Here is a 25,660-nt window from a genome sequence, read left to right on the forward strand (position 1 = left end):
GCACACTGAATCTGAAAAGGCAAAGCAAAACGGTTAATACACACAAACACACATACACAAAAAGAAGAGAGGCAGAATAGGCACACATTACAAGGGGACAATTGTTAAACAAAACCTTGCTTGTATTAGCAGTGTCTGAAGGAAAAAGAGAGGCAGGGGCATGCAGTTATGGGGGCTGCAAAAGCACATCTTTATTGAGCATCCTTGTGTGCACTTCTTAAGGGCCAAAGTGGATGCATTGCTGAACTCAGAAGCACAGAAGGGTCTTAGTAGCAGATATTATTCCTGTTCTTAGAATATTCACTCTACATTCTCTAGATCAGTGGAGGGCAAAATTCAAGCTTGCTGAATCTATTTTGTGCTTCGCTAGAACCCAAAGATCCACCAACTGGAGCCTGCGAGTGTCTCTGATGTGGGTTCTAAACACCAGAACTGAGCTGAGCTCACAATCCTTCCAAATTATATTTATGCTTCCTAATGATAGTCTTCTAAAAAAAGGGCAGGGGTAAGCAATGGTAGACTGGACCTGCTGGGTAGATCTTTGGATGATCTGCAATGGATTGGCAAGGATTTCTGCTCCCAATTATTTAACAACAGCACCAAAATTAGGCTGCTAAAGTGAGGAAAGCTTGAGGGTAACCAAGAATGTGTTTATATCTGCTGGTAAAAGTACACAGAGGGCAAGTGCACCCGGCACCTTTAAAACACCAGTGTGCATATCAAAACCCCATTCCTTAAATATAAGACAGAACAGGGGCTGGAATGGTAACTATGTTTGCAGAGACTGTACTGACTTTTCCCAAAAGACTTTCTCCAGTCTGAGAAAAGTCAGAGGAACAACAGGTGGGGGGGGAGGTGGTTTTGATTAAACTGCAGCCCTGAGTGGGCCTTGCGTGCAACTGTGTATTCTGCACTATTTCCACCATGTTCATGCATTGTGTCAAGTCCTAAACCAGGGATAGGTAACGGTGATCCCCTTTGACCAGCAGGTTGGAACCACTCAAAATTTAAACAGTTACCAAAAGCAAGCACTGCTTGCAAAGGTTCTCCCTTTGTACCCACAGATTTTCTTGACACACCTGAAATCAGATGATGGAGGTGAGAGAAAAGTGGCCATGGCTGGAGGAAAACAGATTTGCAGGCCAAAGGTTCTGCCTACGTGCCACAAACCATAACATACAAACCAGCACTCCTGGTTTGTTCCTCTACTAACAAAGCTTGGTACTCAGTCTCTTGGCTTACTAAGTGTGACTTGTTTGGAGATAAATAAGCCACGAGCAGCATTTTGCACAACACATTAAAGCAGGGCTCATGGTTTGTTGCTCCTGACTCAACAAAGTGAGGAGCGCAGTAGACTCTGCAGCATAAACTAGCAGGCTGCTTGTTCATGAGCAATATTGGACCACTGTGCCTGTTGCACTCATACTGTGCATCTGCACATCTATTACAGCTAAAAACCACAGATAGCAACAAGTCCCCCATACCCTGGGCTAACACTTGAGTCACAAATGTGTTGCTTTTAATGCTCCGCTTTCTCCCCTTTTGCTCCATCCAGGACATTACTTTAGCCTTCCTTATTGAGATTCAGCCCCACCACTATGACAGAAACCAGCTTAACTGGTGTCCCCCATTGTCCTTAGAACAGTCACCTATTTGGAGTCCTGACTCACTCTGTGAAAGGGAGGATGGAAGGAGAGAGACACAGAAATGAGGCATCTCTCTGCTTTGAAGCAGCAGCTGACGCACTCTATGATGCCACAACTTAATTGCAAAAGGATGCATACAGAAACTGTAGGAAGGGCAGCTTGGTTAAAGAGGAAAAGACACACATCCTGCTCCTTGTTAAATATGACACAGCAAAGAGGTTGCCACTCCACCACTGTCACCTGATCTGTCTGCTCCGCTTGCTGGAGACAGACCTGAAGGACCTCTGCCCGGGTGGCCAGCCTCTCTGAAAGTTCCCGGAAGGATGTTTGCAGCTCGTTCAGCAGCCTCAACAGCTGCCTGCTTTGCTCTGGGGACAAGTCTTGAGCGTGCTCAGAAATGAAGAACTGAATGTCAAGGGCTGTTGCATCAAGCTGAGCTTTGGTATCTGCAAGGGGCCTTTTCAGCTCCTGGCCATGTCAAGAGAGGGGAAGAGGGAGAAAATGTAGCCACTCTGAGACTTCAGTCACCCGCAGGATACCTTTGCAAGTTTCACCTGCTTGAATGACCAAGTGACCAGAGACTTTAAAACAAAAGAGGCTTGATGGTCCTTCATCGGGGCAGGAAGCTTTCCCCGATAGCCTGAAATTGACACACTTAGAGCTAGAGAGAAGGGCAGAGAAATAGCTCAGAGCCAGTCTGAATTCATTCTCTGCCCCTCTGTCTCTCACACACCATGAATTTGTGAGTGGATGAAGGTGAAGCACCTAAGGATGGGTCAGTCTGTCAATTTCAGTTTCTCTCAGTTTCTTATTTTTCCCATTCACATTTTTGCACCAGATTGTGTGTGGTTTTTAAGTCCTAATGAAAATTAAACAGTATTTTAGCATACACTTCAATTACACACATTTTTGTTATGTAATTTTGCCCAATAAACATATTTTTGCAGGCCATTTCCCCCTTATATAAAGCATTTTAATGTGTTATTTTCATTAATATATGCATCTATGTATGCATTCCCCTAGTATATGCATTTCTGTACTAATTATTTGCTTGGAAAGGAACACAAAATTCGGAGAAGTGTGAATTTCAGTTCACATATTGTTTCAGGACATGCATAGCTGGTAGGTTCGCCTTTAAATGAGAACTGAAATCAATTTTTCCCACACAACTTTAGAGACACCCCAGGGTGCAAGCTCTTTCTCCCTGGGAACCTAATGTGGAATTGCAGCCTGATGCAGAAGTCTTGGTTTGCTTCTCAAATGCTCTCCTTACATTTGTTATATCTTAAAATATACATTACAACTACACCCTAAGACTTCAGGGTGTAGTCTGGTTTCCCTTCCCATCCCAAAGAAACTAAACCCCGCCCACCCTTCCCTGGGGAGCTTCCCATCACCCAGAAAAACAAAAAATGCCCGGCAATGTTACATTCTAAGTCAAACCAACGTTGGCTGGGGCTGATGGGAGTTGTAGTCTGAAACATGTGGAGGGCACCAGATTGGCAAAGGCTGTTCTAAGTGGAAAGGAATTGGCTGGCAGGTCATATAGCTTAAGGTCTGGCTTCCCAGTCATATTATCTTGGGAGGAGCCAGTTGCAAACTCAGGCATGCCACACACCCACAAAAAGCTCTCAAGAGCTCCAGGCAGAGAAGAGGAAATATTTGTTTTTTTCAAATGCCAGATCATAAAACTACACAATTCATAGCCATAAATGGTTATAACTTACAACACTCACAGTGTTGCACAAACGGTTGTGATGTCTACTGGCGCAAAATGCATGGGTGATGCTAACTGCCATCACAGATCCATTTTTAGATCATAATGCGGACCCCCCCCCCCCGCATGGTGTGTGTGTGGGGGGGTGGAGCTTTGTCTAGACAAGCAAGGAGTCTCCACTAAGCAGAGTTCTTGAATCTTGCCAAAAGGTGTGGGGTGGTGGAAAAAACAGGAGTGAAAGGAGGACAACTCAGGGCAATGAAAGAAAAGTGGAGGGAAGAAAAAAGAGGCCTACCAGCCTCAATCTGGCCCTCCTAATTCATCCACCAGAATTTCCATAAAGGCAACCTTTGGTGGTCAGGATGCTGGCTAGCAACTAGCAGGAAATGGCTACCACCATAACAGCCCTGTTTGTGAAATACCCTGAAGCATCTGGCTCCATATGGGAGCAACACTCTCAACCAGACAGACCAATGATCCAATACAGCAGGGCCATTCTCATGTGGCTAACTGTTGTTTCCAGAGCTGGAAAGGTCCCAGAATGAGTTTGTAAATACTGAGGACAACTTCCTAAACATATGCCTTTTTACAAATATTGAGTAGCTGATAGGATAATTGCATTCATTGGTTGAAATGAAGTGAGCCAAGGCAGAAGGCCCAAAGTGACTGGTCCAAAGGATGCTCTCAGCAGAGAGTATAGGTCCCCTAGTTAGCATGCGGACAACCAGGAACTCCCAGCCCCCTCCGTGGGAAGTTGCCACCCTCCCAGTCAGGCTTAGCCTGTGACGTTGCTATGGCAACTACCTTGTAGCTCTGGAGGCAGGAATTCAAGCTGCTGGCATCAGTTTTAGTGTGGGACTCTAGATGGTTGAGTAACTCTGTGGTGTCAGACGCCCAGCTCAGCAGCTCCTGGAGCCTGCCCTGCAGCTTCCCATGCTGTGCTAGGATTTCAGCCTCAAAATGAAACAACAACAGAGAAATAATAATTAAAACCAGAATAGGAACAAAAGGGCAAATCAAGGTCAGCCAAAGATGCCAAACCTTAACAAATATTGGCATTTTAGCTGACAGGCGCAAAACTCTGGCCTATTCTTGAAGCAAAAGTGTCTCCACAAGGTGACTCTCCTCTCAAGATCTATGTGATAGGAGAGCTCTTGTGAATGGGCTCACATATAGCAGCAGTAGCAGTGGCTGCTTTTTAAATAATGTTTGCCACGGGGGGGGGGGCGCAATAAAGGAAGTCTTTTTCAGTACGCAAGAAATTCCTATTGCTGCATGAGGAGTCACTGTGCAAGAGAACAGAGAAAAGAAAAACTAAGGGGGAAAATTATGCACAGATGAATATTCCCCCACAAAAACTGTCGCATGAAGTGGTCACTGAAACTCAGATGCACACACTCCACACAGGCAGTGTTCAGAGGTGGGACAATGTATGGTTGAGGCCCAGGACATCACTTAATTATTTGGCATTTCCCCCAAATCATCTGCTGGCCACAAAGAGAACAAGAACAGGATGCTGGAATAGATGGGTGTAGGCGTGATCTAGCAGGCCTGTTCTTATATTCTTATGCTGTTAATGGCATGTTAAGGACAAACGGGTTAGAAAGTTGATGTGAGTATTAATCTGCTTTTAGTCTACTGTGAATAACGGTTGATTTTTCTTACTGATAATTTTATTGTTTATCATTTTTGTAGATCACTTTGAGGTCTATTTTTACTATCAAGTAGTATATAAATTTTGTGAAATAATAATAATAATAATAATAATAATAATTTATTATTTGTACCCCGCCCATCTGGCTGGGTTTCCCCAGCCACTCTGGGCGGCTTCCAACAAGGATGAAAAATACACTAAAATGTCACATATTAAAAACTTCCCTGAACAGGGCTGCCTTCAGATGTCTTCTGAATGTCAGGTAGTTGTTTATTGCTTTGACATCTGATGGGAGGGCATTCCACAGGGTGGGCGCCACTACCGAGAAGGCCCTCTGCCTGGTTCCCTGTAACTTGACCTCTCGCAGTGAGGGAACCGCCAGAAGGTCCTCGGAGATGGACCTCAGTGTCCGGGCAGAACGATGGGGGAGGAGACGCTCCTTCAGGTATACTGGACCGAGGCCATTTAGGGCTTTAAAGGTCAGCACCAACACTTTGAATTGTGCTCGGAAACGTACTGGGAGCCAATGTAGGTCTTTCAAGACCGGTGTTATATGGTCTCGGCGGCCGCTCCCAGTCACCAGTCTAGCTGCCGCATTCTGGATTAGTTGTAGTTTCCGGGTCACCTTCAAAGGTAGCCCCACGTAGAGCGCATTGCAGTAGTCCAAGCGGGAGATAACCAGAGCATGTACCACTCTGGCGAGACAGTCTGCAGGCAGATAGGGTCTCAGCCTACGTACCAGATGGAGCTGGTAAACAGCTGCCCTGGATACAGATTTGACCTGTGCCTCCATGGACAGCTGTGAGTCCAAAATGACTCCCAGGCTGCGCACCTGGTCCTTCAGGGGCACAGTTACCCCATTCAGGACCAGGGAATCCTCCACACCTGCCCGCCTCCTGTCCCCCAAAAACAGTACTTCTGTCTTGTCAGGATTCAACCTCAATCTGTTAGCCGCCATCCATCCTCCAACCACTTCCAGACACTCACAAAGGACCTTCACCGCCTTCACTGGTTCTGATTTAAAAGAGAGGTAGAGCTGGGTATCATCTGCATACTGATGAACACCCAGCCCAAACCTCCTGATGATCTCTCCCAGTGGCTGCATGTAAATGTTGAAAAGCATGGGGGAGAGGACAGAACCCTGAGGCACCCCACAAGTGAGAGCCCAGGGGTCTGAACACTCATCCCCCACCACCACTTTCTGAACACGGCCCAGGAGGAAGGAGCGGAATCACTGTATAACAGTGCCCCCAGCTCCCAGCCCCTCAAGACGGTCCAGAAGGATGTTATGGTCGATGGTATCAAACGCCGCTGAGAGATCCAGCAGAACTAGGAAACAGCTCTCACCTTTGTCCCTAGCCCGCCGGAGATCATCAACCAGTGCGACCAAGGCAGTTTCAGTCCCATGATGAGGCCTGAATCCCGACTGGAAGGGATCCAAATGGTCCGCTTCTTCCAGGCGTGCCTGGAGTTGTTCAGCAACCACTCGCTCAATCACCTTGCCCAAGAATGGAAGGTTTAAGACTGGGCGATAATTGGCCATCGTGGCCGCATCTAAAGATGGTTTTTTAAGAAGCGGTTTAATAACCGCCTCTTTCAGCGGGTCTGGGAAGGCTCCCTCACGGAGGGAAGCATTCACCACCCCACGAAGCCCATCGCCCAGTCCTTCCCGGCTAGCTTTTATAAGCCAGGATGGGCAAGGATCCAGGAGACAGGTGGCTGGCTTCACTCGTCCAAGCAGCCTGTCCACATCCTCGGAGGTAACAGATTGGAATTGATCCCACACAACTTGACCAGACAGGACTCTAGCACTCTCCCGCCCCGGCCCTGCTCCCACGGTGGAGTCTACTTCTTCCCGAATCTGAGCAATTTTATCTGCAAAAAAATTTGCAAAATCATTGCAGGAGAACATATGGCCCGTACTGGGCCCCGATGTTACAGGTGGTTCCGCTAAATTGTGAACCACCTGAAAGAGTCTCCTGCTGCTGTTTTCTGCAGATGCAATAGAGGCGGTGAAGAAAGTCTTCTTCGCCGTCGCTATCGCCACTTGGTAGGCTCGACGTTGAGCTCTAACCTGTGTCCGGTCAGATTCAGAATGAGTTATCCGCCACCAGCGCTCTAGCCGTCTCAACGATTGTTTCATTGCCCTCAGATCCGTGGAAAACCACGGGGCTCTCCGGGCTCCATGCAATCGGAGAGGGCGCTTCGGAGCCAAACAGTCAATAGCCCTGGTTAACTCCACATTCCAGCGGGCCACCAGGGAATCGGCTGAAAGGCCATCAACATGGGATAAAGCATCCCCTACCATAGGGAAAAGAAGATGTAGAATTGCAGCGGGAAATTGTGTTTAATTTTAGGGTGGAATTGAAAAAGAGAATGAATTTATATTTATTTGGTTAAGAAGGGTTGCTGAATAATGGCTTATAATTAAGGATGCAAAAAGGGAAAGGTATGGGGAAGTCCGGGAAAAGAGGGTTATGGAAATAAGGTTAAGAAAATATGATTTTTTACGTTTGTTTTTATGTTGCTTTTGTTTATGTTAAAAAATTTGGAAATTAATAACAATTTTATTTTTTAAAAAAATAAAGCATCCCCTACCACTCTCTGGAAACCATTTGGATCCATTAAGTGGCGGGGGCGGACCATCCAAATCGGTCCCACCTCCCTGCAGAGGGGATGGGTCGCAAAGAAGTCCAGTTGCACCAGGAAGTGATCTGACCATGGCACTTCTTTCGTTTCGCTTTTAGTTAGTGTCAGATCACCAACATCCATAGAGGTAAACACCAGGTCCAAGGCATGTCCGCGGCTATGGGTTGGGCCAGACTTATTCAGGGACAGCCCCATGGAGGCCATGCTTTCCACGAAGTCCCGAGCGGCCCCTTGTAAGGTCGTGTCGGCATGGATGTTAAAATCCCCTAGGACAACCAAGCTAGGTGTCTCCAGGAGAACATCCGCCACGACCTGAAGCAGCTCGGGCAGGGAATCCTTGGTGCAGCGGGGAGGTCGGTACACCAAAAGGAATCCTGTACTGCCCCCATTGCCCAACTTCCAGAACATGCACTCGGAAAATTGGGTCTTCCCAATAGGACGCCTGGTGCAAACTAATGACTTCCTAAAAATCACTGCAACCCCCCCTCCCCGCCCACATGACCTGGGTTGCTGTGCGTAAGAGAAACCTGGTGGACAAGCAGCGGCAAGGACAGGCCCATCTGCTTCATCCAACCAAGTCTCTGTTACACATGCCAGGTCAAGTCCTCCATCCATGATCAAGTCATGGATGGCAGTGGTCTTATGAATCATTGACCTGGCATTGCACAGCAACACTTTCAGGTCATGTGGGTATCCCTTGCTGATTCTAGTATCCATCCGGTCAGGACCAGACCCGGAGGCAGGGATAGTCCTCAGACAACGACTAAACCTGCCTCCTCTGTAATGACATGGTCTGGTCTTAGCGTAACTCCTCCTCCTACCCGTGATCACTGAGATCGGTTGTCCCAGTGCATTCCCCCCTGTGAAACATGTCCCAGCCATTTTGTTGGCTGGGACCAACTCCCCAGCAGCCCTGACCCCTCCCCTTAAGAACAAAATAACACTTTAAAAAAAGAACAACAAAACAATAAAAACAACAACAACAACAACACAAATAAAACAATACAAACAAAAAACAATAAAAATTACAAAAACATAAAATCAAACAAATTCCCAGGCCCAATAAACATCCACCCCACCCCCACCCCCCACATACAAAAAATTCAAAATAAATTTTTAAAAACATTTTAAAAGCACTCTGCACCCCTCCAGCAGTAACAGCAACTGTCCTAGTGAGGCCCGTCAGGCCCTGCCCTGGGCCAGGTGGTAAGTGGCAGGAAGGAGCAGGGCCCCATACACTCACACAGGAGAGTCCTCCTGGGCAGCGGAGTGCAGCAGTCCTTATGAGGCTTCAGGCCCCACCCCAGGCCAGATGGTGAGTGGCAAGAAGGAGCAGGGCCCTCAGACACTCACATACAGGAGAGTCCTCCTGGGCAGCAGAGCGCAGCAGTCCTTATGAGGCTTCAGGCCCCACCCCAGGCCAGATGGTGAGTGGCAAGAAGGAGCAGGGCCCTCAGACACTCACATACAGGAGAGTCCTCCTGGGCAGCAGAGCGCAGCAGTCCCTGTGAGGCTTCAGGCCCCGCCCCAGGCCAGATGGTGAGTGGCAAGAAGGAGCAGGGCCCTCAGACACTCACATACAGGAGAGTCCTCCTGGGCAGCAGAGCGCAGCAGTCCTTATGAGGCTTCAGGCCCCGCCCCAGGCCAGATGGTGAGTGGCAGGAAGGAGCAGGGCCCTCAGACACTCACACGCAGGAGAATGAATGAATAAAACAAACTTCCACTTATGCAATGTGTGTGGGGGGGGGGGGACATTCCGACATGAGACCTTTGCAGCTCCATTTTGCTTGCATACAATGGCCCATTTTCTACCCCTTCTAGGAAAAATATGGGTTGCTTCCAGACAGGAATTTAATATTGTAAAAAAGGTTGTTCGGATATTGCAACAGGATTCTTTTTTAACACTGTATATTCCCCAGAAAGTGTAGATCCAGATTAAATGGGGGGAAAGACAGGCTGGCATTTTGATGCCAATGATGTTGTGTGGATGCTGCAAAAACAACAACTCCTGCATGCGCGAGGAGCAGTCACCCCACAATAAGCACCCGCCTGGAAGGACCCTGGAAGGGTGGGTCCTGTGCTTCCCAGAACATTCCTTTTCCATAGAATCGACAAGCACCTTCTTTGAACAAACATGGAGCCTCCTTGCCAAAGGAAGGCCGTAAGGAGTGCAGTACCTTTTCTGCTTCTGTCGCAGCACGAAGGTTCAGTAGCCAAGAGTCCAGAGCCTCGCTGACGGAGCCAAAAGACTTCTGAAGGTTCTTGGCATCTTTCTCCAAAGCCTTCAGTAATTGCTCAGGGACTTCCCAGGGAGGGTTGGATACAATCCCTTTCACTGCCTCCAGCTCCTGATTCATTGGAGCCGACAAGTTCCTTAGCTCTGCGTCCAAGGCCTAAGAGCAAAAGGGTACCTATAAGCAGACATCTAAGCAAGACAAATGGTCCTGCCAAGGCTGGAACAAACTTGAGCCTCACACTCCCCCTGTCTGCTGTTAAGGCTTCTCAACTCTTTTCAGGTCATGGTAATCCTGTCCAAGCAGCAGAACCCAAGAAGCTCTTGTACATGTGTCATCGTCCAAACATGAAGCAAGATTTAGTCCAAATAGTTCAATCCAGTACGAGTAAAAAACAAAACCAACAATTGTAATCTGGTGTAAGGGTGTAGACCAGGGTTCAATTCTCACAATGGCCCTGAACTCCCTTCTGCAGCTTTCGGCATGCATGGATGCATGCACACGCGCGCACACACACACACACACGCACGCACACGCACGCACACACTACTCTCTCAGCCTCATTCGCCTAGTGTGATCTACATCACAGGGGTAAAAGGTAAAGGTAAAGGTACCCCTGCCCGTACGGGCCAGTCTTGACAGACTCTGGGGTTGTGCGCCCATCTCACTTAAGAGGCCGGGGGCCAGCGCTGTCCGGAGACACTTCCGGGTCACGTGGCCAGCGTGACATCGCTGCTCTGGCGAGCCAGAGCCGCACACGGAAACGCCGTTTACCTTCCCGCTGGTAAGCGGTCCCTATTTATCTACTTGCACCTGGAGGTGCTTTCGAACTGCTAGGTTGGCAGGCGCTGGGACCGAGCAGCGGGAGCGCACCCCGCCGCAGGGATTCGAACCGCCGACCTTTCGATCGGCAAGTCCTAGGCGCTGAGGCTTTAACCCACAGCGGCACCTGCGTCCCAGCATCACAGGGGTAGATCAGACCAAAGGCTAAAAAGTACTTTGCAAAAACTACAGAGGATGTGAAAAGAATGAACAGCAACAGTAACTCATCTGATCGAGTGGACTGTAGTCCACAAAAGCTTACACCTTAACAAATGTGTTAGCCTTTTGAGGTGCCACAAGACTCTTCAGGAGTCCCTGAGAAGCTTACAGGCAGAGCTTACAGGGAACAAAGGTGCTCTCCTGTGAATTGCCATAATGGCCAGCCCACTGGGGAAAGTGACCTTTAGGTGTGAAAACCAAAGCCACTTCTCTTACCTCAGCCTGGCGAAGCAGTTCCCGCAGTGCTGCTGAACTCAGATCTGCAACTTGAACCCGCTGGATGCGCATCTCAATGTCACGCACTCTGGACAGGAGCACAACCAATTTCTCATCATAGCTGAGGCAAAGCTGTTTGCTGTGTGGAGCCTATGGAGTCAGAGGCATTAAAACACAGGTTTTAGACAGAATAGGAGAGATACAGACAAAGCACAACAATCTTGGACTTTTCTATTTGAATGGTTCTAGCTTATTTCATCTAAAAACTGCATTTCTTGTGGGGCCAGATTTCATTTTTAAAATAAAATATTAATTTCTAAAAAGACTGTAAGGTTTCCCTGATAGTGGCCCATCTTCTTGAGACTCTCTCCCAGGAGTGACTCACCAGTCTACCTGGCTATCAACCTTCCAACAATTGGTTAAGAAATCCTTACATTTGGCACCAAATGCTTTCTGGAAGGACCATATCCACTCAAGACCCCCTGATACAAGCAAGCACCTCATGACACCAGCAGGGCACCTGACACCAGGTGTCAGCTGAATGCCTAGAGGTTGTAGTGTGGCCAGAAACAGCTGCAGAGGCCTGACTGGGCTGCCTGCTGGGCCTAAATTGGCCTGCAGACTTGAGGTTCCCCACCCCTGACTTTCAGGCTGTATTTCAGGGGCAGCCAACTGCCATAATCTCTGAGCATTGGCCATACTGGTTTGGGTTGATGGAAGTTGGAGTCTAAAACATCTGGAGGGTACCCTATTCCCCCACCCACTATATCACATATATTGGGCATGTACCTTCCTCTTCCTTGCACTCTTAGGGGGCAAGTCAAGCTCCAAATTATGATGGGGAAAGAGGCACCTCTTCACCTGCCCCTCGTCCCTGAAGCTGGCCAACTGTAAAGGAAGACATAGGCAGGGCTGCACCAAAGGGAAGGGGGCCTGGTTTAGCTTGCTCCTTCACTGCTGACTACCTGGCCTCCAGAGCAGTGGTGTAGTGGTAGAATTTGGAGTGCATCATGGCAGCCCCAAAGAGCCATCCATGCCCAAGTCATCAATATATACTAAACTTCAGCAATAAATAAAATCAAAATCAAAATCCAGAAGCTGAAATGCAACTGTTAGCATTTAACCAGGAATGCAAATCACCTCGGCAAAAGGGAAAATGCCACAATTTCAACTGCTTGCATGAAGTCAAAAGAAAGAAGCATTTAGCCTCTTGCTTATTTTTTCTCATGTTCTTGGCTTCCTCTATGTTTATCTGTCACAAACCTGAAAGCCTCATGAGTGCCTCATTTACTCACCAGAGTGAGGAGGCTCCATAAATTATCCTGGTGTTCTGGTAGATGCTGTTGCTGCTCTGAGAGAGTCCCAGAGGTGCACTCCCCTGTGTCCCCCAACCCACCCTACACCACTGCTCAAGAGATATACTTTCATTTCAGCTGTCCAGCTAGCTTCACAATATGAATAAATGTCTCTGAGATTAATAAGTCCACCTACCTTGGCAAGTTTGGGGGCATCTTGGCATCTCTCTTCCCCACTGCCTTCAACCACACAGGTGGGTTCATCAGCATCCTTGCTTTCTCTGGTCATTTTTGAGGTTTCAGTGTCTTGCACAGGTGCTTTTCGCCTAGAAATATCCCTCTTGCTTTCTGGAAACTCTTGGTCTTGCAGCATCTGTGCCTCTGGCTCCATATTCTTGTCTCCCATAGAACCAATGTGCCACATCTCTTCTGCTTCTGCATCCACAGGCACTCCTTTGGCAACAGCACTTCCACAGTTTCTAGTTAGCTCCTGGACAGCATCCTCTTGTCTGAGCAGAGGCACAGAATGATAATGACTTATCTCGTCCTCTAGGATCTCTGTGTTTTGCACGGGTTCTGTCTTGAGTGCAGAAGGCCCTGAGGATTCTGTGCCATCTACCTTAGTAGTAACATTAGCTTTTTGGACCTTTGAGATAATTGGTTCTTTGGCCTTTTCTTGAGATACACTTTCTTCCAGATTATCTACCTCTACCAAGGAATCTTGGTAAATTCTAGTCTCTTGCTCTGTTAACTCTCTGGGTGAATCTGTCTTTGGGGTAACATTCACTTTCTGATCATCTGTGATGTTCGCTTTAATTCTGTCTTGCTTGTTCTCTTTTCCAAATGCCTGTGGATCTAGTCTCTCAACCTCCACTTGTTCTATTGTGGTCTGGCTGCTGGTCACCCTGTCAGATATATTCTCCTGGAATGATTCTAGAACCCCAGAGGCCAACTCCTCCTTGATCCTTCTCATCAAAGTTTCCTTGGAATCTGGGGTAGGAGGGGATGGCCTTTCTTGGGAAGAGCCACACACCCTAAGTGGTTCTGCTGGGGCAGCAGACTGCTTTTTGTTCTTTTTTGTTTTCTTCTTCTTGGTGCTTTTTAAGTCAATACTTTCTGAAGTGAGAAGATCTGAGGGTCTTAATTGAGATCCAGGGCTTGGTAGTTCAGTCTTGATGTCCACACACAGCAGCTCATCAGAGGCCTGTTTCTTGGGCTCTACAACTGTAGGAAGTCCTTCAGAATTTATGAAATCATTTTCTTCCTCCGTCTGACCTACATAACTGAGTTTCTTGGGTGCTGACACCTCCAGAGGTTCCAACTGTACGATACCCTGGGTTTTCTTCTGGAGGACAATGGCTGCAGCATCACTCTCTTCCTGAGTAAATCTCTTGTCTTGTTCCTGGTCCCCATTAATTGTCTGGTTCATCATCACATTCATCCCAAACTTCTCTTCCTGAGACATAATTCCTTCCAATTTCTTTTCAATCACCTGATCATTTCCTCCTTGCTTTTCCAATTCGCCTTTCTGGAGTTCTTTCCCTCTCAATTTGCTTTTCCTCCTAATATTTTTTTTCTGGGCTTTAACTTTCAGGGCATCAGCTGGGTCTAACATATAGGCAAGCTCAGGTGCCAGCCTGTCTTCTGCTAAAAGCTGACTAGCCAAACTATCCAGTGCAGAAGGAAAAGGAAAGGAGGCTGGCACTGATTCAACCACTTCTTTTGCCATCTCTTGAATCCCTTTTGAAGAGTTGTTAGTGGCATCACCAGTTAGGCTGCTCTCCATAGCTGAAGGTACTGGAGTCTCTTTCTCATCATGATTCTCAGCAGCATATTCACAAAAGCCTAACACTTCAGACATGGAGGTCCCATTTTGCAGCAACAGCTGAGGCTGCTGATCTTCACGTTCTTCCAGGTTCTCACATTCAGATCTATTGTTGCTTATTGGAAGACTTTCTTTAACTGTGCTGGCTAACTCCTCACTGACTAAGCCCCTCTCAACGGCCTCTTTTAACGTCACTCGTTCTCCACTCTTAGTACCAATAATTCCTCCAGCCAAGAGCTGATTAACAGCAATGGCTTTAGCTGTATCTTTATCCAGCACTTCTCGCTCCAAAGCAGATGCCAGTGTCAACCTTTGGCAAGTCGAAGTCTCCATGATGCCACCTGTGTCTGCTTGAGCCTGCAACAACCTCAATGCAAGCATGGGGTCTACCTTGCCAAGCTTAACTGCTTGTGGATATGAGAGTACATTCCCAGTCACTTCATCTTTGAGGTCTCGAAATGGAACAACTTCCAAGTATCTCTGCCCTGACTCAATGTCAATTTTGCTTTTCCTGACCAGTTCTGGATAGGAGACCAACCTACAACTCTCTGGATCAATTATTGCATGCTTCATTTCAGAGGATGCAATGGCCTTTTCCATAATTGCTTTGGGCAAGAGTCCTTCCTTCACAGCTTTAGCCAATATAATCTTCTGCCCAGAAACAGGTTCGAATATGCTTCCAGTTGAGGCTTGTATTTCTTGAACATTGTTTTGAAAATCTGAGCTGACTAATCCCAGGGATACAGCTTGAGGCAAGGGCATAGGTTCCTTTGTTTCTGGATGAATGTACTGGTGCAAGCATATACTTTCTGCCTTTCTGAGATCTTCATAGAAGCCTTGGTCAATCAATCCATGTGCCACAGCATCCTCCACAGAAAGTCTCAAGCCTGTCTTGTGGTGAATAATCCCTCCATCAGCTATCTGCTTGGTCAGGAGTTGGAATGCTTTCTCCTTGGTGATAAAGCCCTTTTCCACAACCTGGGTGATTGTCAAAGGTTCTTTAGTTTTAGGATCTAAGATGCCTCCTATTTCAGCCTGCAAAGTGATTAGCTTCTCTTTGGTGGCATCCTCAGCACCTTTCCCCTTAGATGCTTTCTCTAGTTTCTTAAGATCTTCTTGGGTAGGTTGCTGTAAGAGGTCATGGTTAGAAGCCAATGTGACTGACATTTTCTTGCCACGCTTGAAGTCAACAATCCCACCGGTAACAACTTGCCCTTCCAGGATTCGTGCAGCGGTTTCTTTGTCCAACAGACCAACCTCAGATGCATCCTTGATGGAGAGAATGGTTTTTCGAAGTGGATCTATAACACCACTTATGGCTTGATCAGATGCTAGCACCTTCTGCATAAGTTTCTCATCCATCAGTCCTTCACCAATTACTTCTTCGGTGGTTAGTGATTCACAGGTCTCAGCATCAAAGAAGCCACTGAATATTTTCATCTTGTCCATCAGTTTGATGGCTGTATGGCTGGGTACAACTCCACAAGCAATGGATTCATCTAGGAGCATCTTCTTCCCTGTCTGTTCATGAATTATGCCACCATCCTGAAGCTGCATCAGCAATATTTTAAGGGTGTTGTCTTCTCCCAAGTCTGTCGACAGTTTTGGTGATGCAGAACTATCAGTTTGATGGAAATGATCCATTTTTCCTTCCGTACTCAACTGTTCTTCCATAATATAGTCATCTGTAGATTTCCCTTCAGCTTGACTTTCAACTGATTCATTTCTCACTTTTCTAATACTTAGCCAGTTCACAGAGTCAGCACCTGCTACATCTTCTGCTGCAAGAGTGACATTTTCAATAGCATTTTCCTTCAAATTTTGAGATTCCTCTAGTTTCTCCAAATCAACAGTGGATATAACGGTTTCTTTTTCAACAGGATATATTTCAACACCAGTCTCCCACTCTTTGAAAACCATCTCTTCTGCCTGCATTTTTGAAAACGTAACATTTTCCCACGAGATCTCCACATTTGTGGATTCCATTTCATTTCCATTTGTGGAGTCCTTGATGGATTTGGACTCTGGCAGTTCAATTTCATCCCTGCTCTGGTTTGTCATCAGGTTTTGCTCTCTTCTGGACTCATCCATTTCACTTTTAAGGTCTCCCACAGGATCCACTTCCATCTCTGGCATCTTTACATTCACACATTCTATTTCTTTCACTGGAAGTTTTCCAATTTCTATTTCAAGTGTTTTGTTAGATGGACAAATTTCTGAGGGCATATATCCTTCAAGCTCTTCTTTGGACACAGATAAATTAAATTCAAATTTCTTCAAAGCGAATTCATTATGGGCTTTAGTAACCACAGTTATTGTCTTCCCGTCCTCAAAATCATCCCATTGTTGGGGTTGGCTTTCACTAGTTTTTAAGGGATGGGCATTTGATCCATTATCTTGAGTTGCAACAAGCATTTCAGCAAGGTTATTTAACTCCCCATCTACAAGCAGCAATTTTTGGCCATTGCTGATGTTGACATAGCTGTGAGTCATCAAATGAAACAATGTCCTTTCTTCACAGCTTCTTAGTGGACATTTGCTTTGGTTCTTAAGGTCCCCTGGGCTATCTGAGGGGGGGGTACTCCTTTCCTGCCTGCTTGGAGAATCTGCAAGGGGCATGTTTGGCATGACATCAGGAAGGTGGATTGATTTCAGTTTCTCGATGGCATCTTTGTCCAGAATCCCATGTTCAGCAGCCTTCTCCCAGGTCAGGATCTCTCTGGTTTGGGGTATGAAAAGTGCCTCAATGTGTTGCCGTTTGCTTAGAATCTTATGGGCTAGCTCAGAAGACAAGATGCCCTGCTCCAGGGCATCTGTAACAGGGAGAATCTCACCTGACTTGGGCTGCAGAAGACCCATAAATGACCAAAGGGATTCTAGAATCACTACAGCAATTCTTGATGCTACTAAGTCTTTCCTCACTGCTTCATCCAGCGAAAGCCTGTCTCCTGTAACCGTATCTATAATGCCACCTGTCTGCAGCTGTCGGACCAGAAGGGCACAAGCCAGATCTTGGTCAATCAGATTATGTCTTATGGCTTCATCCACAGTCAGCCGGTGGCCGCTTTTGGGGTCCACAATGCCACCAGCAAAGAGCTGTGCTTCCAGCAACCTCACAGTCACCTGCTTCTCTATCAGCCCTTCCTGAACTGCACGGAAGATGCTCACTTTTCGGCCTGAAGTTAAGCTCACCATCCCACCTGCCAGCTGTTTCACTGGGAGCAGCCTCAATCCTGTCTCCTGGTGAAGGATGCACTGCTCCATCAGATTGCTCAAGCTAATTTTCTTGACTGAATTGGGGTCAATCAAGTCCTTGCAAGACCTCAGACGGGAAACCAACTTCCCATGAAGGCGGGTGGTAATGCTTCCTCTTTGAAGAGCCTCTTCTAAGCTGATCCTGCCTTGGCTGGACAAGTCTATAAACCCGCCAGTGAGAATCTGCACTTCTGCGATTTTCAGCCCAACGCTTTCACTGATGGTTCCATCTTCCATTGCAGCCACAAGTGGAAGAAACTGCTTCCCTTTGGCATCTGTGTTGTCTACCAGCTGGACGGCACTCTGCAGTTCCTCCAGTAGCTTGTAGATCCTGTCGTTTATGATGCCTCGTGCCAGGCCTTCTGCCAAAAGGAGCTTTTCACTGGTATTGGGAACCACAAGGCCAGTTGTGATCACCTGGGCTTCCAGCAGTATAAGGCCTGTTTCTTGGTCTAGGAGACCTTTTTGCATGGCCCCCCAAACAGAAAAGACTTCCATCGTGCCAAGGTCCAGCACTCCTGCCACAGTCTCAATTCCCTAAAGAGAGGGAGGGGGGAGGGGAGAAAGAGGGGAAAAAGTTCAAGAACAGAGAAGCCACTATGAAGGTGTTTGTTAACTATAAAGCACCCCCAAGTCCAATGATGTCTCAGTCTTTTAAGGTACTAGAGAGCAGATTCCCCAATGGATAAGGATTTTTCTTGTAAGATTTTGGTTTCGGAAGTTGTTTGGAGCTCAATCTAGCCAGCCATAAGTGGCTACTCTGAGACATTTCGGACACCCATGAAGAGGAGCAAAGCAGCCAAAGCAGCGAGATGGACCGAGTGGCCAGGATGTTCCACATAAAGATACAAAGACAGATGGGGAAAGAGAGAGAGTGCCATGCACTCACCACCCTTTGGCATTTATATATGCAGAAAGAGAGACAGGTTGCACAGAAGAGCCACAAGACAGGGTCACCAACAGGAAGCAAAGGGAAAGGGAGGAGGGGAAGTGGCACAAGCTTAGCCCCCTCCTCAAGCTTCCCATAAGCTTAGTACCCACACAGGCATGAAAAGTGGCAGACCATGGAAGAAGAGGCAGCCATGCCATTGAGCTCTTTCCCCTGACCACTTAAATGGCAGCCTCTCACATTTCAGCACAACGTTCACCCTCACCATGGTGTTTCAGAAGGCTTCACAGCCCTGTCTCGTGACATGTCAAAATCCAGCCCAGAATAAGCAATTACTATGGGCAAGGGGTGTGTGTGTGAAAACACTGGAACCAACTTGAACAGGTATCAAGGTGCAACAAGGACCTCAGCCACTGCTCACACCTACATCTAGCAGTAATTTTCCAACAACATCCCTGAGATTCCTTAGTCTTCTGTGCGGAGGCCGATCATGGAAGACAAACCGCCTGAAGGACCCAGCTTGTCTGCCATTAGTCATCTCTCCATCACAATTGCAGTTACAGGAAGGGCAAGCCAGGAGGCGCTTTCGGCTCATCCAGTGCAACTACTGTATTCTGCAGATGAGATGCTTTAGCTGGTAAACTAATGGTGAAAGGAGGCCAACACATCTCAATGCGTTTCTTCCAAACATAAGCTGGTTTGCATACGATTCTAAGCCATGATTTGATTCAGCCACAGTTTACTTAACAACCCACCAGTCCACTGCAAGTTAACAGATGGTCAAACAAGGCACAATTTATTCCTCAAAAGTTTGGTTTGCTTTCCAACTCCTCTTGCCTTGTTGAACATCTGACTGAAACAAACCATGGCAAAGGAAGGATGCTGAGTTTGCCTGTAACACCAGGCCATAGTTAAAACAAACCAAGGTTTGTAAGTGAACAATAAACCATGGATTGAAATCATGGATTGTTAGAAGAAAACAAATTAAGCTACTTGGCAGAGTTGGCACAAAATGCCAAGTTTAGAACTGTGTGCAAACTAGGTCACAGGCTCATTACAGGAAGTTTTCAAAAGCTGAGCCTAACCCCACCCCCACAGCTGATGGAGGGAAGCAGCATAACAATACTCCTTTGAGGAGATACAAAAGGGGGGATGTCAGTCCTGAGAATATATGTAGTGGAGACCACAGGTATTTATAGAAATGACTTGAAGTGACTTACCCAAGGACACTGCAGTTGAGCTTATGGCTATGCTGCAGTTTGAACTAAGAGCCTCCCAACATGCCCAGAACTCTATTCCCTAGAGCACACAATGGGAATTTCATGGACTCTTAATCTGCACTTTTGCGCTAAATCGGAAATCTGGTGAAGGTAGTTTAGCTGGGAAAAGGGAGGGGGATGTAGCACTACGTAGACTTGTGGAATCGCCACACCTTGGCCATCTCTGGCCTGCACTGCACATAAACCCATATTTGGGGGAGTGGTACAGATGCCATATTGGCTGGGGACTGGACTTCACTACGTCCATGGAGGCCTGCTTGCCATCCAGACCACGGGTGCAGCTTGCAGGCAAACAAGCCTGATAAGGCATCCAGACTTCCTAAGAAGAGGCTGTGCTCTTTCTGGCTCCAAATTGGCAGAGCTAAGAGGTGGCCCTGACAAAGCTCCATTTCATGGCCCAGCAGGGCAGGGGCAGGGACCCACTGGAAAGGCCTACAAAGCCTTCTTGCACCACAATCAAGACTCCGAACATGCACATCCAGATATTAAAATCAGCAAGAGAAGAAAAGAGAGAGAAAAGAGGGGAAGGACAGGAGTCATAAAAGGCTTTTTACTTACCAGAGTTGTGGGGTTTGCCGTGAGCAGTGAAAGAAGACAGAGCCTTTATGGAGCAGCTCAGCCGTATGGCACACACAGTGTAAAAGCTGGGGGGTGTTAGCATCCGGCATGCGACTGTTTGTTTTGCACAAAAAAGTAGAAAGAACAATATCCCCCCCAAAACACACACACCACTTTTTCTCATTTCCTGAGTGAGGCTTTTGGTGTGACCTCCAGATTGTTAGTTTTAAAAAACGACAACACAAAATTGGAAGCAAGGATGGCAGTTAATCTGAACAGTAATTCCACATGAACACAAACCAAACAGGGACACATCATGCTCAATGCAGTGAGTTCTGTCATTTTGGTTTTGGCGTGCAGTTTCCCATTGCTTTGAACCAGACATTTTCAACCAAGATCTAGAGATTCTTCCATGAGCAAAAAAGGTTGGCAAATGGCTTCCCAAAGGATTTCTACAATTGTGATGCACTCAAACCGAAGTAAAAGGTAAATCCACACATAAGTGGAGACGTCTAAAAGCAGCTTTCACCCTCCTGGTACCCTCCAGATGTTTTGGGCTACAGCCCCATTCGCCCCAGCCAACACAATCACACGGGACTGGGGCTGACGGAAGTTCCAGTCCAAAGCATCTGGAGGGAGCCACACTGGTGACAGCAGGTCTACAGCTTCCTTGGGAAAATCCATTCCTCTCTGGTCACTCTGCTCCACTCTGGCCTTTCTTCTTTAGAAGACCCCTGCTAGTTCACATGCATCTCCTGCAGTGGGCAGCCAGAATCAAAGTGTGCTGGCTCCCAGTGAGTTACAAGAGGGAACAACGTGAGCAGATCAGTATGGTCTTTTCCATGGAACCTCCTACCCCTGTACAGCTGGTGCTGCAGGAAGGCAGATGATATGGTGGTCTTCAGATCAGGGGGCAACTGATACACATCTAAAACAACATTTTAATGCTTCAGTGACAGAAGTGGTTATATTTACTGAAAGGCTGCCATCCCATACAACCTTTAGCTCAAATACTAAAAAGGGCAACAGGGCTTTCTTCCTGCTTTAATAGGTTCGTTAATGCTTCAAGACACAGGGAGGTAGCAAGCGTCAAAACATAACTCCACACAGATATACATATTGCATTGGACACATGAATACCACACTTACGTACATGTAATATACAGAGTATACCCAGGCAGGACTCCAGAAGAACAAACCAAGAAACACAGATGGGACAGATGTTCAAAGACATTTTTGCCAGAAGGGAGGGTGGCATAAAGTGGAGCTCAGAAGTGTGTGGAAGAAATGTATGAAATATTTTCTGGCAGTGAAGCATCCTATTATTGGAATAACACAGCACTGTCATCCCATGAGGGTGGGGAGGTGAGGAGGGGGAGAAAGAGATTTGTTTTCCTCTTGTTTGCTTCAGATTAGAAGCATGCATTATACTTAAGTCAGGTTCTTGGTTCCCTTTGCTGGCTTTTCTGTTCTACTCCATGACCTCACTTGCCTCCCTTAGCTTCTCCCCCCAAACCCCCAATCATAACTGTTAGTAGCAGAGCTGGCCCAGCCATTAAAGAGCTACTGGGTCTTGGAACAGCCTCTGATCCTTTCTCTCTTTCTATCTCTCTTTTCTTTGCTACCTGCCTACTTACCTACCCCTGACACCTGAACTCTTCACCTAAACTGGGTCTGCAAAACTCTAGGCTACTGTAATTTATGCTTTCAAATTCATGCTGAAAACTTCTTTTGTGGTAGTGCTGCAAAGCTTATAATGGAATTCATCATCATTATCATCATCAACATAGGTGAAAGGCATCCTTGGAAATCTCCAGTCCCAGATTACATGGGGAATGCACTCATTTTCAGAGTACTGCTGAAGAAACAAGATGGGGTGGCAAAGTTTTATATTTTTTCCTAAGAGAATGCATCAGGTAGCAGCTTTCCTCTTCACCTTAGCATGGTTGCAAAGGAACCTGAGTATTCCAAAGGCACAGGAGCCCTCCATGGGCAAGGAGTCTGGCAACCCTAGTCTGTCATCTGCCCAAATCAACAAGTTTATGAAACTCTCTCTTGTCTCGTCCTTCAGAAACCAACTCAGCAAAGGAGGAACCTCTTCAGAATGCAGAAGATGGGAGAGAATGGGATGGAGCTGACTAATAAGGATTTTCAAAAGTCATCAGGGCTGTGGATGAAGGGACAAGTGCTGCCAAGAACAGATTCTCTCTCCCACCCCTGGGGAGGGAAAGAAAGAATATCACAAACTGGGGAGGAACCTGGGATGGAGAGAGGGATACCTTATGGGCAGTCTCCTGGGCCATGTGACTTTGGAGCTGCTGGAGCTGTTCTGTGGAGTCAGAGCACAGCTGGTCATAAGTCTTCTTGAGGACATCCAGCTGGGTCACAATGTGTTCCTTCTCCTGGGCAGAAAGCCTGCAGGTTGGCACATAAGAGACATCTCTTGATATAAGCACGGCAATTGTAAAACCCTAAAAGGATGCCTGCTGAGATTATGGGTTGCAATATAGCTTCAGGCCTGCAATATATTGAGTGGAGGAAGTGGCCAATTTAGCCCTATACTGCTTACTCCAACTGGCAGGCTCCAGGAATCCTGATGCAGAGGTCAACCCTGGCACCTTATACATTCAAAGCATGTGCTGTCTTATTGAGGTGCAAACTAACACCTCTGTGGTCAAGTAAAAACACTCCATCAGCAACGACAGCCTGGAAATTTCCTCCCTAGCTCCTGTGTTTCTACAGGGCATCAATTTCAAATTTCCATCTTTGTTTTCTCAGGATGACAGCATAAAACACTCCAAGAAGTTAAGTGAATTTAAAAATAGGGAAAATGCAAGCTTAGACTCCATCCCCACCCCTTGCAACAACTAAATCTGCAATAAACCAAACAAATTTAATTCTTTCTGACTGACGTTCTCCCAACTCACTTGTGTCCATGCTTTGCAAGGAAGATCTGAGCAGTTTTGATAGCTTCCGAGACTTGCTCCTGCTTTGTAACCAATTCCTCATTTAGAACCTGATGAGAAGGAGAGTACTATGTTCAGAAGGGCAAGAAGGGTGACACATCTCTAAGATCTAGTGACACATGTCCAAGCACTGGAAAAAGCTCAAGGGCCAGTTACTCAATGCAGCCTTCCCAGCAATGCTGGCTGCAACAGATAGGAGTTATAGTCCAAAACATCTGGAGGGCACCAGATCAACACAGACTGGACTAATAAATCCAAATAAATCACTAGTTCCCAGTATCAGAATTAATCAGCTTTTGTCTAAAAAAATTATCAGAAGTTCAAAATAGGTCAGTTAATTTGGGGATTTAAGAAACCAGCCAATTAGTAAAAGGAATGAACCTCCATTTGGAGTAATATTTGAAGCAGATAATTCTTTCTGAAGAAAACAGCTTCAGAGAGAGCGGGGGGGGGGGGGGGGGAGAGACAAAAAACAGTGACTATTTCCAGAAGGAGACAGGTTTATTCAGGCAAAAACTCACACAACAGTTTGTTCCTTAAGGCCAGAAGAACAAAAATGAAAAAATAAATCCAACTTCAAGCAAAGCAGAAAATGAACTGAGCCCCCGAGGAAGTGGAGGAGCTCACATCCGGTGGAAACAAAGACGTTTTCTGACTTCTTCAAGTGACTAGGAGTTAGCAACCCACTTGGTGATGTCCTACTGCCCACTAGAGAGAGAAACCCAGCAGGATTGACCTAGGCTTAGTCTGGTATTGCTGACACACACTGGAAAAGGATCAAAGGAAGTGAGAGGCACCCCCTGCCCTTACGCACCTGCTGCTCCAAGATGGACTTCTCAATATCTCCAAGCTCTTTGCCCTTTGGTGGGACACTTTTGAACTGTGCACTCTGTTTGAAACCCATGACCCAGCCCAGGAGTTCCTTCACTTTGTCCACATGCTCTTGCTTCTCCTCCTCCACAACTTTCTGCAAGAAGAAAAGAGAGAGAGAGATGGAATATGGCCACATAAATGTATGCAACAAAATCAAATACTTCTTATTGGCATAACATGCTAAAAAAATGTGCTGGCTCTATGTCAGCAAGCCTTTGCTAGATATTAGCTAAGCTGTTATGCCACGGAATGCTCACAAACATTCTCAGTTGCTTGGGATAGATGTATCAAGAACAAAACACTGACACAGTGTAGATTATGTGGGTGAAGTGAAAGTTAACCTGGTTGGAGGTTACATCAATGTAAGAATATGGTGTTGGTGGGGAGGCAGATGGATATGTGTGAACACAGGAGTTTGGGGGAGGGGGATTAAGTGGGGAAATCTCTGGGCAGGGGACTGAAAAGCAAGGGCCTAAAGTATACATAGACAGAAGTGGCGGGTCCTTGAGGAAAAAACTAAATGGCAACTATATTGGGTTAAGGAAGGGCAAGGGAGAGAGATGGTTAGAAAAGAACAACTCCTCACATATGGCTTAGGGAAAGGAATGACTGCAAGTATTAGCAAGAAGCTGATGGTTTTGTGACTCTATGCCAACCAAAGAGCCCTTCTAACTGTTGCAGCCCAGATGCCTTCAAAGGAAAAGGGCTAAAACTCCCAAGATCACATGCGGCAAAACCCACTGCCTAACCCCAGTGGGCCACAATGAATTCATGATGCAGACACCACAGAGCAGCCACTATAAAATATATCCTTACTTCTTCCTCTTCCAGGCGCCGGAGAGCATCACTGATGTACTTCACGTGCTGTGTGGTCAATGTGACCAGAGCTGTGTAGCGTGTGCGCAGGTCCATGAACTGGAAGGGTGGGGTGGAGAGAGAACACAAGAGAAAAACAACACCACAAAGAACATGGTTGTTAAAGCCAATGAATGACAGAGCATCCAACTTCCCACTTTGCTCCGAACATGCAGCCTTTCTCCTTCTGGAGAACAGGGAAATGCCCCCACTCACTGCACAATCTGATGGACATTTCTACAGAGCCAGCGAAGTGCAGCAATCTTGGAGACAGAGCATGTGTGCATCTTAAAATAAGAGTTAAATATGGAACGGGAGAAGGAAGAAATGCTGAAGACAGCCTCTCTGCTTTTTCAAGGAAGAAAGGCCACTTTGAGAGCCATCCCAGGGTGGTTTCTAGCTGGAAGAAGAACTCTGCCATCTTGCACATGGATGTGAAATCTGGATGCTTCTCTCCTGTATATCTCTTTCCCCAAAATGTTAGGGTGAGGAAGACAGCCATATCCTGAAATAGGCCAGTTCTGCCAGCAGGACCAAGACACCCTCTCTCTTTCTCTGGCTGTGTGGAAGACTGCTGAAGCTAAGGAATTCTAGCCTTGTAAAGTGGTCCTGTGCAAGGCTACCAGGGAACAATTTGCTCTGAGGTCTGCGGGAAAAGGCCAGGTTTTTAAGGTTCCTGCACTGCAGGGGGTTAGACTAGATGACCC

The 25,660-nt window shown here is 46.8% G+C and overlaps 1 protein-coding gene across 17 annotated transcripts in view; it reads right to left on the reverse strand.

Annotated features, from left to right (window-relative positions):
• The window catches only part of MACF1 (microtubule actin crosslinking factor 1), a 302,261-nt gene that overhangs the window by 105,465 nt on the left and 171,136 nt on the right, over positions 1-25,660 (reverse strand). For 16 of the 17 annotated variants that reach the window (XM_079988578.1, XM_079988577.1, XM_079988586.1 and 13 more), the window contains 9 exons: positions 24,915-25,013; positions 24,040-24,192; positions 23,187-23,275; positions 22,539-22,674; positions 12,649-18,069; positions 11,158-11,307; positions 9,844-10,059; positions 4,168-4,317; positions 1,887-2,114 (listed from right to left, as the gene is read on the reverse strand). In XM_079988578.1, the coding sequence (XP_079844704.1) occupies positions 1,887-2,114; positions 4,168-4,317; positions 9,844-10,059; positions 11,158-11,307; positions 12,649-18,069; positions 22,539-22,674; positions 23,187-23,275; positions 24,040-24,192; positions 24,915-25,013 (6,642 nt within the window). The remainder of the gene's footprint in view (positions 1-1,886; positions 2,115-4,167; positions 4,318-9,843; positions 10,060-11,157; positions 11,308-12,648; positions 18,070-22,538; positions 22,675-23,186; positions 23,276-24,039; positions 24,193-24,914; positions 25,014-25,660) is intronic. The other variant, XM_079988576.1, reaches the window with a different exon arrangement.

The sequence above is a fragment of the Podarcis cretensis genome (assembly GCF_951804945.1).
Source record: "Podarcis cretensis genome assembly, chromosome: 8".
In the NCBI taxonomy this organism is placed as follows: Eukaryota; Metazoa; Chordata; class Lepidosauria; order Squamata; family Lacertidae; genus Podarcis; species Podarcis cretensis.